At 32.2% G+C, this 15,162-nt stretch overlaps 2 protein-coding genes across 4 annotated transcripts; one reads left to right on the forward strand and one right to left on the reverse strand.

Annotated features, from left to right (window-relative positions):
• Nucleotides 1-215: 215 nt before the first annotated feature.
• On the reverse strand, nt 216-5,411 carry LOC123902590 (U-box domain-containing protein 43-like). Of its 3 annotated transcripts, none has more exons than XM_045952355.1 (4): nt 5,097-5,411; nt 3,076-4,414; nt 2,620-2,938; nt 216-2,299 (listed from the first exon to the last, which is right to left on the reverse strand). In XM_045952355.1, the coding sequence occupies exons 2-4, from the start codon at nt 4,303-4,305 to the stop codon at nt 777-779; spliced, it is 3,072 nt and encodes a 1,023-aa protein (XP_045808311.1). In that variant the 5' UTR covers nt 4,306-4,414; nt 5,097-5,411; the 3' UTR covers nt 216-776. The 3 variants fall into 3 exon arrangements, with proteins under 3 accessions (XP_045808311.1, XP_045808312.1, XP_045808313.1); XM_045952356.1 differs by having other exon boundaries at nt 3,076-4,398; nt 5,097-5,373; XM_045952357.1 differs by having other exon boundaries at nt 3,076-4,298; nt 5,097-5,345.
• A 1,225-nt stretch (nt 5,412-6,636) lies between these two features.
• Nucleotides 6,637-7,472, forward strand: LOC123889285 (protein MAIN-LIKE 1-like). The gene is made up of 2 exons (XM_045938558.1): nt 6,637-7,195; nt 7,287-7,472. Exons 1-2 carry the CDS (start codon nt 6,854-6,856, stop codon nt 7,470-7,472), a joined length of 528 nt encoding a protein of 175 aa, XP_045794514.1. The 5' UTR covers nt 6,637-6,853.
• Nucleotides 7,473-15,162: the final 7,690 nt, after the last annotated feature.

The following is a 15,162-nucleotide window of genomic DNA, read 5'->3' on the forward strand; positions in this document are numbered from 1 at the left end:
GAGTGTGCCTTGTCATTTCGTTGGTTTTTTCCTTAAACATTTTTTTTAGTGAATGAATCTTCTCTTGAAAGTTTATTTTAATAAACTTTCAAGAGATGATTCATTCACGGAAAAAGTGTAAAGCAAAAGCAAGGAAATTACAACGCACACTCACAAAGTTTTATCCGACATTTACTTGTATAATATTTCCACACTCTAATGTGTTTCTTACGTCAAAAGATTCATATGCTTACAAATAATCAATCTTAAATCTCATTTGGAATTGGGGAAGTAAGTGCCGTTTGATTATTTTTGTAATTGACTTTGAAATTTTTGCAAATGCCACATAATTTAAAAGGGAGCTTCTATGGTGCATTCCAACTTTGGAATTTTCCAATTTAAAATATTGAATCAGCATGCCACATGAACTAGTTTGTATAGTGAGATGTCATGAAGGTCCAAAACCAAAGAATCTCCGAATTACAAGGTTGGAATCTAAAAAAGTAATTTACAAATATCTTCAAGAATTATGTAGAAAGGCCATAGTAAAACATGTCACTAAAGAAAGTCACTAGGTTTGGTCTAGTGGTGAGGGGTTTGAGTAGTATGCTATAGATTCTGGGTTCGATTCTCAGGTCATTGTAAAACAAAAAAAAACATGTCACCAAAGATCTTCAAGAGTTTTAACGCTCGTGCATTGGAGTGGCCTGTATCTATATAGGTTTGCCAAATAAATCAAAATATGAAAATCAAACTATGGTTGAAGCAAATTTATTCCTACTTTAAGGCATAGAGTTTCACTCCAAAACTCCGGAGATTGCAGATGATGAGGACTTAGAATAACGTTCAAGCAATGATAAAACCTTAGCAGCTTTCCTTCTAAGATGACCATCTCCATATATATTTGTTCCAGTCAAATGAACTAGACGCGATCTAGCCGCCATTCCATAGTATTCCACCATTTCCTTTGACACAAAAACCTTCTCCAAAAGTCCTAAAGCTTCTGCCTTAAGGGACTCACTTCCCCAATTCAAAATCTCCAGTAAAGGTCTCATTGCATTCGACTCGTGCAACAAACGAGCACCCCTGTGTGGAAACTCTTCCAAAACCAATGTAGAAAGTGTTTGTATTGCTTCATAAGCAGTTGCATGAACCTCTCCATGTAACAGTTTTATCAAGCCAGGTAATGCATTTGCTTCCAACAGACAAAATGTTGTGGTCACACTGCATACACTATCGTGCGCTGCGCATAAAGGAACGCGTGATGATCTGAAAAACCAGCAACCGTTTGGTTTGGAAACAACTGTGAGCTTTGGTGTGCTCATAGAAAGATCGCCAATGAAAGCTGCTGCTATTGCCTTTGCAGTGACTGAGCCTGTATTGAGAAAGTCTACAAGTAAAGGATATATTCCGCGTTTAACCAAATCACGCTGTGACTCGATATTTGTTGGATCTGTGAATCTGAAGAGTGCACTGAGAGCATTTTCTTTTGCTTCCATTTTACCAGTTTTTAAAATGCTTAAGATTGCATCAAGTCCTCCCATTTCAATCAACTTGTTAGTTAGTTCTCGTTCTGATTTCGGTAGGTTAGCTAGTAAACCAGCAGCAGCCATTTGTACATTATCATTGTCGTCGTTCTCGAGGAATCCTATCAAAGCCTCTAGCCTTCTAGGCTTGAAGAGGTATTCGACTACTCCTTCTGGTTCATGCTGAGAGAAAAGAAAGAGCAGATTTATCGCAGTCTCTCGAATTTCTGAGTCAGAATCATCAAGAAGTGGAAGAATTAGAGATACACCATTGGCTGTAAGAATTGCTTTTTTCACCAAACTAGTCTCAAACTTGCAGATGCCAAGAAGAGCACGTAGCGTGGGCTTACGAAGGTTGTGACCTGAGTTGGAACTCTGTTGCAAAACTAGCAAATTGGTGATGATTGAATCTAACTCAAGCTGTTTCCCTTCGCCGTCAACAAAGAAATCAATTCCATCATCCGAAGAAGAAAGTTTCTCGAGGATTTCAGAGCATTTAATTGTAATGAATGACCTTGTTCGAGGAGAGAACATTAAATCTAAAATAAGTGGAACACCGCCAGAGGAAGCAATAATTCCCTTGTTGGCATGAGATCCAGCTAATTTAACAAGAGCTGATAATGACAGGTCTTTCGATTCGATAATGGTTGATGCATTGCTAATCCCACGTCTACTTCCAGACAACATTTCTATCAAAGGAGCTATAACTCCTTCCTTGCCAAGTTGTATCAAGTTTAAATCATCCAACTCCAAATTAACTATGGCTTTTGCCATTGATATTCTTGAATCCGGTCCTGAGAAGAGAAGATGACGTATAGTTAACCATATGATCTATCAAAGGATAAACAACTTAGTGAAGCTCTTACAGCACAAATGTTTATCATATAAGTGCTTATATATAAGCTATTTCTATAACAAACAATAAAATAAAGTCAAATTGTTCATATAATCATAAGCTATTTTCATAACGATCAGTCGATCATGGAGAACTTATAGAAATAAGCTGAAAACAGCTTATGGATATGGCATAACTCATAATATCTTCAACATAATGAAAAACATTCATCTTATCACAATTAAGATGTTACAACAAGAAAAAATTCGACCTTCTTACCTTGAACCATGCGATCAGCTAGTGGCTTATACCAGCCACAATTAGCAGCGGTGATAATACTGTTTTCATTTATTTCAAAAAGCTCCATCAAAATCTTCTGCGCAACCTCGGCTGAATTGTTATCAGGGTCCTTTACAAGGGTTACAAGGAAAAGAACTGCATTATGGTTCTCAGAAAGTTTTTTGCAAAAACATTGATTCCAACCAGACCTGTCTTGAAGCAACTCATATAGCAAATCAACTGCTTCCTTTGAAATGTTAGAGTCACTTTCTAAGCATGAAATAATATGATCCCATCCTTGAGATTCGGCCAATTTCTCCTATAACATTTTATGCAAATGTTGAATTTAAATTAGTCTTCACATTGCACGTTCGTCGTATACATAATAGTATTGTAGGGAATCATGAATAATATTTCTCAGTGGCATGAAAGAAAGAAAGAAAAAAACATGCTTACCTTGTTTCTTGCATGCCCTTCTACAGCATCCTTCAAAGTGATCAAAATCTTCATCTTCACTTCTCTGTCATTAGAGTTCCCGAGGATCGATATAACGATATCAGTAAGCTCTCCGATAGAGATCCAGTCTTTGTTAATTGAATTCTCAGCTATTAGAGCCTGCATTTGGCTTAGGGACTCTTGTAGATTAGAATTTAACAACAAATTTTCCCTGATAGACCTTATCAGAAGACAATAATTAAGTTCTCGCCACTCTTCGATTGATTGTCTTAGTGGAATATTAGACCTCAAACTAAGATCTTCAAGAACCTCATTTGTATCTGGATCTGTACTGTTTCCATCGTAAAACCAACCTTCAATAGCTGATCTCTCACATGTAGTACCTGTGGAGAGGCTAACAGGATCAACCATAACAGCTCCGGTTATGCAGCAAAGGAAAGATTTAAGCGGTAGGATATATTTTTCTCTTGAATCATATCTCTCTATCACCTGAACTCTTTCAAAGTATTGATTCTTGACTTCTTCGTAATCCCTTGCTGCATCGGCTCTAGAGAGTAATTTAATGATCTGCTCCAAGAAATAAAATTCGGCTCTTTCTTTGTTATTGGCAGCTTCTTCTTTTTCCTTCCTAATGCTGGCCAACTCTTTTCCTATCTCGGACGGTTCCACCGGCACTCCAACCGCCCTTGCTATCAACTCAAGCATATCGTTCGCGAAAGCCTGATCATGGTTCTGATCTCTTAGTCCTTGGTTCAACTTATCAACAATTTCAAGCTGAGATTGCGAAGCCTCAAACTCAACCCTTTGCATCTCATCTTGTAGTCTATCAACCTGATCAGAAATTCTCGATAGCACTTCGGTATTTGCAATAGACAGTGCAGCAAGAGACTTTCCAATATCCCTTGTAACTTGTTCAACTTCTTCAACTATCGATCGACACTTAACTAGCAAGTAAAATCGGCCACGGTTCTTGTACTTCTCAACCAAATTATTTGCTCTTTTAACATCTGCTTCAATAGACTCAAGAGCAATTCTTGCAGGTTGAGAATCATTCAATTCTTGAAGCTGTAATTCCTTTAGAACTGGCTCAATATCAAATAGATATTTCGAAAGCGCCTTGAAACTCTCTTTACCGATAAGAACATCAGCTGCAGCATGGGCTGTTCTCAAGACTTGGTTTGTTACCACAGTTAAAATTGTGCCTATTGGTATGAGTTCCAATCCTACCATGGTAAAACAATTTATGCAATGATTTTTCTACTCAAACTGAACTCTTTCTATTGCAACTGTCAATTCTATTTCTTCTTCTTTGTAATCAAATTCCTATAAAAAAGTTATTCTGCACCAGTCCATTAATTCTAGAATAAGTCACTTAACTGAGAAAATATTCAATTCATAATACTGGGAGAACAAAACAATTTTCCATATATAATTTTATTTTTGTATTAACCCTCTGGTTCCCAGGGGAAGGGAGCCCTAGTAATCCAGAGTTTGGTCGCGAGATTAGTAAAATTTGGCCAAGAATTACGTAATTCTATACTTCACTTTGAGAACTCAACAACATAACATTTAGGAGTAGCTAAGAATCCTGATAGAAACTAACTGAAAATTTGTATCTAAGCTGAAGTAACAACAATTTATCATGCTAAGGACAATGTTATATATACAAGCAATAAGATATACATGGAAATGACATAATCCAATGATTAACTAAAGAAGGAACATTATATTTATAAAACCTTTCAAATAAAAATCCATGTTTTGTTTTTAAGGAATAATAACCAAGTAATAGAAATTAGCAAGTCACACAATCTAATATTAGAATTTGAGTTCGGCTTTAGTCTAACTCAACCTTAAAAAAACCTGCTTATAAGGCGAGAATTGTCAGTATATATAGAACTTAGTTTTTTTTTTCTTTGCTTTTTTTTTCCTTTCTAATAACATGGTGGATGACGCGAATCGATAAACTTTTGATATAATCTTAGAATTTAAGTTGAGCTTAATTCAATGAAGTGACTTACCTCAAAGAAGTTCTAAAGTGGGGAGAGAATCTAAAACAGAGAAGCAGAGGTGATTGTGAATGTTGTTGTTTGGCAGTGAAGACATTATTTGGCAAGAGAAGACTTGAGGTAAGCAATGGTTTGAGGAAAAGACAAGGAAAGTATGTAGCATTATTTTCCGTTATTTTTTGTTTGATTAATTTAGAAAGGTTTTACACGGTTTGACAAAGGTTCAGACTTCATAGGAAGGGTCAGAGCAATCAGTGACAACACACATTTTCTCTCTAGATGGTAGATTATAATTTTATTTTCCTCCTCACAAATTTAATGGGGTCCAGAAAACGTGGACTTGGCCTATGTTTGATGTAAGAAAGAAAGTAACAACAAAAGAATAGAAAAATATATTAATAATACGCAGATCCTAGATGCGAAATTGTTAGGTTGAACTTTATGATTGAAGTTCGATTTTTTGCTTATTCATTTATGTATGTCAATTTTTAATAGTTATTGTCATTTTGTCTATTTATAAAATAAGAAAATTGAAAGCAAAAAATATATATATTATTTAATTGTTTTGTACGAGAGAATTCTTAAAATTTTGGGTTTGGCATTGTAATCCAACATATTTTGAAGGAGAGTTTGATATCATTTTACAATTTTAGGTTGAATATAACTAAACTTTATAAAACTGACTTATAAAGTGAGAATTATCTCGATTTATTAACCTATCTTTAAGTCATCTCTCATGTAAGACTTTTAACAAGCATATTTGAGTAGTGTAAAAGGATGGGTTTATTTTATTTACAATTAAAAATTTCAAAAACACGTAGTAGATTCTAGAATCCGAGTGAGGAGGTTTTGGAATGGTAGGGGTGGGGATGTGGGTGGTGTGAAAGAAATTAACTATGAATATTAGAAGTTTAGGATATGGGCTGCTTGTTTGTAAACCAACCCACATAGTTGAAGTGTATGTTGATGTTGGCCCAATACTTGACAAGTATGAAAATTGCTTTTTAAGCCCCATGGATTGCTCTCAAACCCCCCTAAAATCCCAAAATACCCTCGCAATTGAAACCAGTTTCGTTTGGTAAATACAACCCGAAATAAATTGCGTTCGGTAAATACGTGACGAACACGCTTGGGTTCGGTAAATACGTGACGAACACGCTGTGGTTCGGTAAATACGTGCCGAAAGGACGTGAGATACAGTTTTAAACACAAAACATCTCATTAGTTACGAAAATCACAAGTGTTGAGGGTGGAAGGGCGATTCTCTAGGGTTTAGGGTCGCAAATTCGAAGGCAAGAAAGAAGAACAAGGTGAAATTCGTTGACAACAAATCATTCATCACCAACGGTTTGGATTGCGTTTTTGGATTCTTTCACTTCAACAAGTAAGTTTTCAAACTAATCTCTCTTGTATTGTTGGTTTTCTTAGGTTTCCACGAATTTTCTTAGGTTTCCACGAATTGCTTTTGTTTTGGGACGTTGTTGATGCTACTGGACTTCGACCGCTGTTGAAGACAAATTACAATCATCTTGACTGGGGTCTATTTACAGCATTTACAGAGCGATGGCATCCGGAGACCGATACTTTCCATCTGCCCATTGGTGAGATGACCATAACCCTGGATGATGTGTCTTGCTTGCTTCACATTCCGATTACCGGTAAAATGCTCAACCACCTTGGAACGTCATGCACAGTTGAAGAAGGTGAAGATATGTGTTACGAGTACCTAAACTTCTCAAGAACTGAATGCAGAAAGGAATTTAAAAAAAATGAAAGGAGCACATATTGGGTTTTTCATGCTGGATAAGATATATACGGAAAATATGAAAGCCGTGGTGCGAGCTGAAAAAAAAAAGATGCCGAATGATAAAGTGCAGCATTTGAGGGAATGCACGATTAGATCATTTTTACTGTACTTGCTTGGTGCAACACTTTTCACCAACAAAAGCATGCAGTATGTAGATGTCATTTTCCTGACTTACTTGCAAGACATAAGTTTGGTTAACACATGGAATTGGGGTGCTTCTGGGTTGGCTTATATGTATAACTACTTGGATGCTGCAAGTCGCCCGAGATGTGGAAATCTTGGTGGTTACAACGCCATGTTTCATGTATGTATATTTAAACTTACGTGATTTTCATACTGCTGCATATTTGTATAACTAATGTGAGTATTTATTTATTTGTTCACTTTTTTTATAGGCATGGATTTTGTCGCATTTCGAGAGGTTTGGATCGCGATATGTTGACGTAAACTACAGCCATAATGATCCAATTGCGGCCAAATATTATCCATTTAAAGGTGGAAAATATCCAACTGAGCATAGGACCACATTGGGACACCATTTAATCAACTCATCTCGCTCCTTGCAATACGGTGCTTCATAAAAATATTTTCCCGTGTCAACTTTATGCTCATTATCACTGGGTTCCACAACATCATCGCCGGGTTCCACAACATTAGGTTGAGCAATGACAAGTTCCACAACATTAGGTTGAACAATGACATGTTCGACGACATTAACAGAGTCGGGTTCATCAATGTTTGTTTTCAATTCATCCGGAGGTTCCCCCATCCCAACACCTATGCATATTAACCAATACAATCAGACCCAATCAGCATACATGTTTTATTCAATGTGTATCTATCAAACCCAATTCATTAAGTAACATACTTTCAACATATTTCATAGAAACACCATTAAAAATGAAAAAAAAACCGATTAAAGCAAAGATTACCTTTTGTATGACTCCAAATGAGATTAGGATCCCTCTATGAGTGAAGAAACGTTGATTTGATGCCTTCCAAAGCTCCCAAAATCGCCTTAGGGCACAACAATCCGGATTGAGTGTAAAAGAGGCTATGACATGACAGGTTCTGTCATCTGCTCTATATAGGGCAACTTCGGTAGATACGACCCGAAACTTGGCGTTTTCGGTCGATACGGACCGAAGTTTAGCGTTTTCGCTTCGTATTTACCGAACTTAAAATTTTTTTTAGGGCAAACGCTCACTTCGGTAGATAAGTACCGAAATCATGTCATACTGTGATGAATCTGCTTATAATGCTGGCCTTAGCTTAATGTCACATACCTTCGGTATACAAGTACCGAAGTTATGTTGTTTTGGTTTGTACCTACCGAAATATTTCAAGGGTAAACCGGTCAATTTGGGGGGCCTGGGAGGAAAATGGCAGGGCTTAAAAAGCAATCTTCGACAAGTATAGTGTGGTTTCTTTTGAAAGTAGCGGGTGTTATAAAATAATAAATTTGAGCAAAAATAGATGGTGTTTGAAAAACTGATAGAGAATATCTCGATTCAGTACTAAATAATTTTTTGTCGCTACTTTATAGTATTCATCTCTACTTGATGATAAATAAAGCATTCATATTCATTTTGGGTTATTAGTAGTGATATTGGGCTATTTTATATTCTCTAGGGGTGCTCGCGATGCGGTTTAGTTCGGTTTTTAGCATAAAAGTCATCCTAACCGCGAGATAAAAATGCATGCGGTTCGATTTGGTTCGGTTCGTTTTTAAAAAGTCATCCAAATCAAATCAATGCGGTTAGGGTTTGTGCGGTTTATCACCATATAAAAAATATGAGTTGTTAAAAGTTTTCACATTCTTTTTTAATCTTTTGAAGTAAAATTTTTCATATTCTTCTTTTGTGATCACTATACTACTTGCACTTCACTGGTTTTTAATATTTGCTATTTAAAAAGTGAAATTTTGTTTGTTAAATTGAGAGAGAAAAATGTATATATGAATATTAGGTGTTAATTTTGTTTGTTTTAAATGAAGCTAAAAACATTTTTTTTTAATTAATAATCAGTTTTAGAAAGAAAAACAAACGTCATCCATCGATATCTATAACTGTAATTATCATATTTTTTCAACGGAACATATACGAATATCATATTATCCACCCTCATGGATATCCATTTACATCCTCAGTTGGAAGCATGATTAATTTAACAATAATCTATTTGTGAGTGACATGTGGTGCATGCCATTTGTGAGCAAAACTAAAACATTGAGGTGTTTGTCAACTACATATATAAGAATATGAAACGACAAATAAGATATGATCATGTCATAGTTGGCTTAATTTGTTTCATTGAAGTTAAATGTTGTTATGTATTTCACTATGGCCTCTTAATACTTATGATTAAGCTATTCATTCTCTACTTAAATTATATTAATTCTTAAATTTCATTTTTTACTAGCTAAATGTCTCATAATAATAAACTTCTATTCATTCTAATTTTGTCGGACTTTAAACCATGCAAAATAAAAGCATAAAAGCTAAAAATCTATTATTTATATGTTTATAAGTTTCTCTTTCATGATCTTTTTCCTAAGTGGCAACCTCTCCTTAATCTATGTAATAGGTGGCACTCTTATGGTTGGACATTTCCTATGTGGCAAATGCTTAAGAGTTCTTTCTTATGAATAAGACAAATTAGCATTTAATTCTTTCACAAGACAAATTAGCATTTAATTCTTTCACAAGACAAATTAGCATTTATTGCACTTAGAATTTGAATTAGAATGTTCTATTACCTATAAATATATAACATTCATGTCGGATTTTTATTCTAAATAATTCTAAATAATTGTATACAGTAAAAAAATAAATTTATTTTTCTGAATAATTGTATAGTATTATTGTCAAAAAAAAAATTAAATGTATAGTAATATTTAATTGTATGATATTTTGAATTAGTTGTCAATTGCATAATAATTAATACATGTTTTTCGGATGAAAGACACATTATAAAGGTCATAATTTTATTCTAAATAATTGTATATAATAAAAAATAATATTTCTATTTTGAATAATTGTATACTATTATTGCACCGAAAGAAACAATAAACATATAATTTTTTTGGTAATTAATAGTCATAATAATACTTTCTGTAGCAAAAAAAAATAGTAATCATAATAATAATAATAATAATTTTATATACACGTTTTTTTTCTTCTTCTGATAGTAATAATAATTTGTCAGTGGAATAATATTAATTTAATTTAATAGTAAATTGATGGACATTCTATGATGAATTCTGCCATCATATGTCAAGGTGCAGATTGATACACGTTTTTTTGATGATTGATTTCTGCCATCACACATTGAACTTCAAATAAGCCCTAAATTGATGGACATTCTATTTTCATTCACTTCAATCTTCATGGTTGACCTCATTAATATTTCTCATGATTTTCGATTGTGAATACCTGCACCATATTAAATCAAATATTCAATCAATGACACCATAAATAGTTGACTTCTAATTCTGGCAGATACTTTTGAAATTAAATTTTAGCGCCAAAAAAAAAATTCAATTTCAGATCTTTTTGAGACATGACCAATTGTGCCGCCTCAGACACCCAATTCTTTTAACCCTAATATCATCAAATGCACGATTTTTCCGTAATCGAATTTAATGCCTTATTTCTTGCCCTACTAGGTGTCAAAAAAAAATATCCTACATGTCAATTAACCAGCTATTTATGTTTTACGTGTCATTTAATCAGACCTTTTATGTTTTTTATTTAAATATATTTAGGAGTTTTCTTTAGTCATCAATGCTCAATTATAACTATAATTATATATAGAAATTTCTTATTCTTATAAATTAATTTGAACAACATTCAATGTTGAGATTCTTTGTTCGTTTGAAAAATATCAACAATGCTTTTCAATTCTTATTTTTAAACTGTATTATTTGATTAGTAAAAAAAAAACTGGATTATTATTTGAGTGCATTTGTCTAAATTACCTTTAACATAAATGAGTAGTTTTACAACAAATTATTTTTACATTATATACATGCACAAAAAATATGAAAATAATTTATTTTAAAATTAAATTAATAGATTCCTTAATTTTTATTTTGGTCCTCTATTATTATTATAAATTTTGTTGATTCAAATTAATTGATTATTCTTTCCTTGAACATTGCATTCAATATTAAATATTAATAATAATTAAAAGTCAAACATTTCTCAAGTATTAGTCATCAATGCTCAATTATAAACATATATAGAAATTTTTTATTCTTATAAATTAATTTTTTATTTTGTTCCTTTTTTTATGAATACATTATTTTTGTTTTTAATCCCACCTTATTAGCATTTAATTGAATTAAATTGATTGATATTTTATGGGAGTCTTCACTTCTTAGAGAAGTTTTTATATTAATTATTGGCTTATTACTGGCTTATTTTAGAAATTTCCTTATATAAAATCAAAATATGATTCATTTATTCGGTGTATATATATAAGGTCTATAACATAAAATAAATCACATTTTTCTATCCTCATTTTCTCCTCTCTTTTTTCCTCTAATACTCACTAATTTTTCCATCTATTGTCCCTTTTATTTTATTTTTAATTTCTTCTTCTTTGATCAATAATTTTTTTGACGGATTTGTTCAACTTTTCTTATGTTTCTTTTTTGCCTGATTTTTTATGTTTCTTTTTTATTATTTAGATTATTTTATTTTGATGTTTATCATTTTTTTTATTAATCCGTTTTTTGTTTTCGACAGGGAATTCAATTGAAAGACGGGAAGAAATGCATCACATTCTCACAAAATGAAAGTTGGAATATCAATAAAAATGTATATATGAGCTAAAATGTGGCCTATATGTTTAATTGTTGGATATACTAAGAAATTGATCAAATGATGTATTTTCTCAATAGTGTTAAGTTTATCTTTATCTTATCTTTTTTTCTATTGTAAATTTTCTTTTATATTTTAATTTTGAACAAGGTGATCTATATTATATTGGATTTTGTTTTTGAAAATTGCAACGGATTGAGTAATTAGGTGTTCATATGTTATATTACAAACATTTTAATTTTTGTACCAAAAGGTGAAGAAATATTTTAGTTACATATAATTTACAATTTTGCAGGAGACTAAATGTTTAAAAATTTCACCATTCTTGTGTTGTGAACAATGTAATGGGTTAAGTGATGATGGAAGTGCAGTCTCTTTGAGATAGTTGTTATTGGTGAATTTATTTGTGGTGTCAAATATGGACTATTCTCGCCATTTTAGGGTAGATTGAAATTCTGGCATTTATTGTTTATAAAAAAAATTCTGGCATTTATTTATTGTTGAAATAGATACTGAGTTTTGAAGATTCTATAGATTTCTTTTATTCCCACATATGAGAATATTTTTCCACACGGGGACGTGGGAGTAAATTCCCCGAAGAAAGCGAAGGTCTACAATAGAGAGATGACGATTAAGAATAGATGCATAATACCCGTTAGATTAATTTTGCGTAGTAATTTTCTTTTCTTTTTTTTGCAAAAATAAAAGAACAAATATACAAGGACATATCTGTATGTGTCCTTGCAGAGACTGATGAAACGGGGAAAAAAATAACATGTAGTTTAAGTAGAATATCATTTTTCATTCCTCTTTAAAATTTCCAAAATTGATAACAATATTTTTCATATTTAAATAAATTATTACATTAAATGTAAAATTAATTGAGTTTAATTGTTGTGCTTCGTTGGTGTAATTTTTTTTTACACATGCATCTAATGACACGTTGCCACATCATTTAATGAATGTGACACATCATGTGTTTTTAATTACTATATATGATGTGTCGGTATATTATTGGATGCATGTACAAAATAACTTTACACCGACGATGCATATAAATTAAATTCAAATTAATTTTACAAATGATTAAAAAATCACAAAATATTTTTTCTGACTCAATAATTAAAAAATAACAAAATATTAAAAGTTTAATTATTCATATTTTTCATTGAACATTAACCCGCGCGAATGCACGGGTAAGTTATACTAGTGTAGTAATAAACACCACAATTATTCTTTCCATTGAGATTGTCATCATCCCTCATATTAATATGATTAGTTGTGAGTGACATTTATTAATTATCCCTGATTCTAATTAAATTAACTACATATATTTTTAAGATTATATATTCACACACAGCCAATTCATATGAATTGTGTAAATGATCAGGAAAATTAACTGACTTCAAATTATCGATATGGTTCATTGGTGGTCATGAATGACTGCTCCAATTTGCACCAAAACGATATGATTGACTTAATCACATTATGTGTTTATACTATAGGGAGGAAAATTAATAATAATTGCAAGTTAACTTTATATATGCTTTGCATGTAATTTTTTATTCCAGCTGGTTGTCTCACAACACCTACGATATCAGGAAATAAAGTTGAAAACCAAATTGAAATAAAGTACTTGTGTAGTGGACGACTTAATGAACGGTGATAATGCGTCGGTCTTAGTAACCTTTTTCTTGAAACAGATCGTATTATTAGATGATATTTTGTTTAAGGTATATATTTTGGATTTAATTGATATGCATCGACAGTGTAAAATAATTTTACACTGTCAACTAATGCCAACCATGTTTTCCGTCACATCATCCCACTTCACCCCACTTTCTTCACATGACATGGCAAAATGATGGTTATTTATTGGACGATCGTCTAAAATTATTTTACACCGTCGGTGTATAACAATTAAACTCATATATTTTCGGTTATTGCATGTTAATTTTTGTATCCTCGCTTCTCTTTTTTAAAATCAAATCTGCACACTACTGCAGAAATTTAAGGGGTTAATTTTATCCTAAGAAATCAAATTCATAATCAAATAATCAAGAGCCTCGATGATACGATCATGAGTTCCCTAAACACGTGGAAGAAAACTTATAAAAAATGCACAAAAAATATTTTGGATGTAGATGCTTTGAGCCCAACTTGAAGCACAATTCACATGATAAGAAGCATCTTTGGGCTGATTTGTGGTATAATAATATTGGACTAAATAGAAAACAATTAAGTCCAATTTTTTTTTTTATTGTAATTTTCGTTTTTGGTATTAGGAGGATTTTAAGATTACTTTTAGTTACTCCCTAGGCTCTCTAGATGCTTTCAAGTGGTGCACTAAGTCATTATAGTGGCTAGTGGAAATTTATAAGCATGTTAGTGAGAATTTTGCAGGATATTTTATCTGTTAATTTATTTTAAAGTTAATTTATAAAAATTTATTATTCATTACTTGCACGTTTTCTTTCTTTCATATTGTAACGGTTTTTATTTTTATGATAATCATGATAATCCTAATAACTAGGATTTATTAGTTGGCAAGTGACAAAAAGAGGTATCCTAGAATTCCTATTATATTAAGGTACACGACAAAGGGTTGAGTGGATATAGAGTGAATAAGGGAAGCATGCTACTTCAATATCAATAATATAAAATTAAGTTTCCTTGAGCATCCAAAAGTAGTTCTACGAGACCTTGCAAATTCACGTGCAGTGTTAGCAAGAAGTGACTGTTGTATCCTGTAGGGTATTAGCTATGAGACCAACTGCACCGGATAACTTACCTGTGGTGGCGAAATACTCTTAAGCTCAGTGTATTGCACACCTCAGTCATCAAATCGATAAGTTCTTCTTGTTCTATATTTTTATTTTATTATGTATCATATATATACTTGTACCAATATTTCTATGATTTATATTAATGAAATAATTCTATGTCATATTTTTTCTAACAATCTTAAGAGTATTTTTGTTGACATGGAATTATGTAAAACTATCATTATACTTATTTTTTGGATCAAATGATTTGTTTATAGATTTTAATTTGTGAAATGAATTTAGTATGATATCGATGGAAAGCAAATTTTGAGGCTAATCACTCCAGGAGCGTGGTGATCTTGATTGTATAGAGAAATGGTGAATGAGTTTCATCCAGGTTCTAGTTAATTATTTCACTTTATCTATTTTCCTTGCTCAAATATGATTTATTAGTGTTAATTGCAAACTATGTCCATGAGTATGTTTTTAGACTTTGAAATACTGTGTACGTTTTCGATACTATTCATGCTGGTTTACTTTCCATACTATTCATGCTAGTTTAATACTTGAATTGCTTAGTGTTGTGGAATAATTATTTTGTACCTATGTTAATACTATATACTATGTATGTAAGTTTAGAGTTTGTTTAACATGGTAATTTATCTTGTGGATTGATTTTA

The sequence above is a fragment of the Trifolium pratense genome, linkage group LG1, assembly GCF_020283565.1.
Source record: "Trifolium pratense cultivar HEN17-A07 linkage group LG1, ARS_RC_1.1, whole genome shotgun sequence".
NCBI classification, from domain to species: Eukaryota; Viridiplantae; Streptophyta; class Magnoliopsida; order Fabales; family Fabaceae; genus Trifolium; species Trifolium pratense.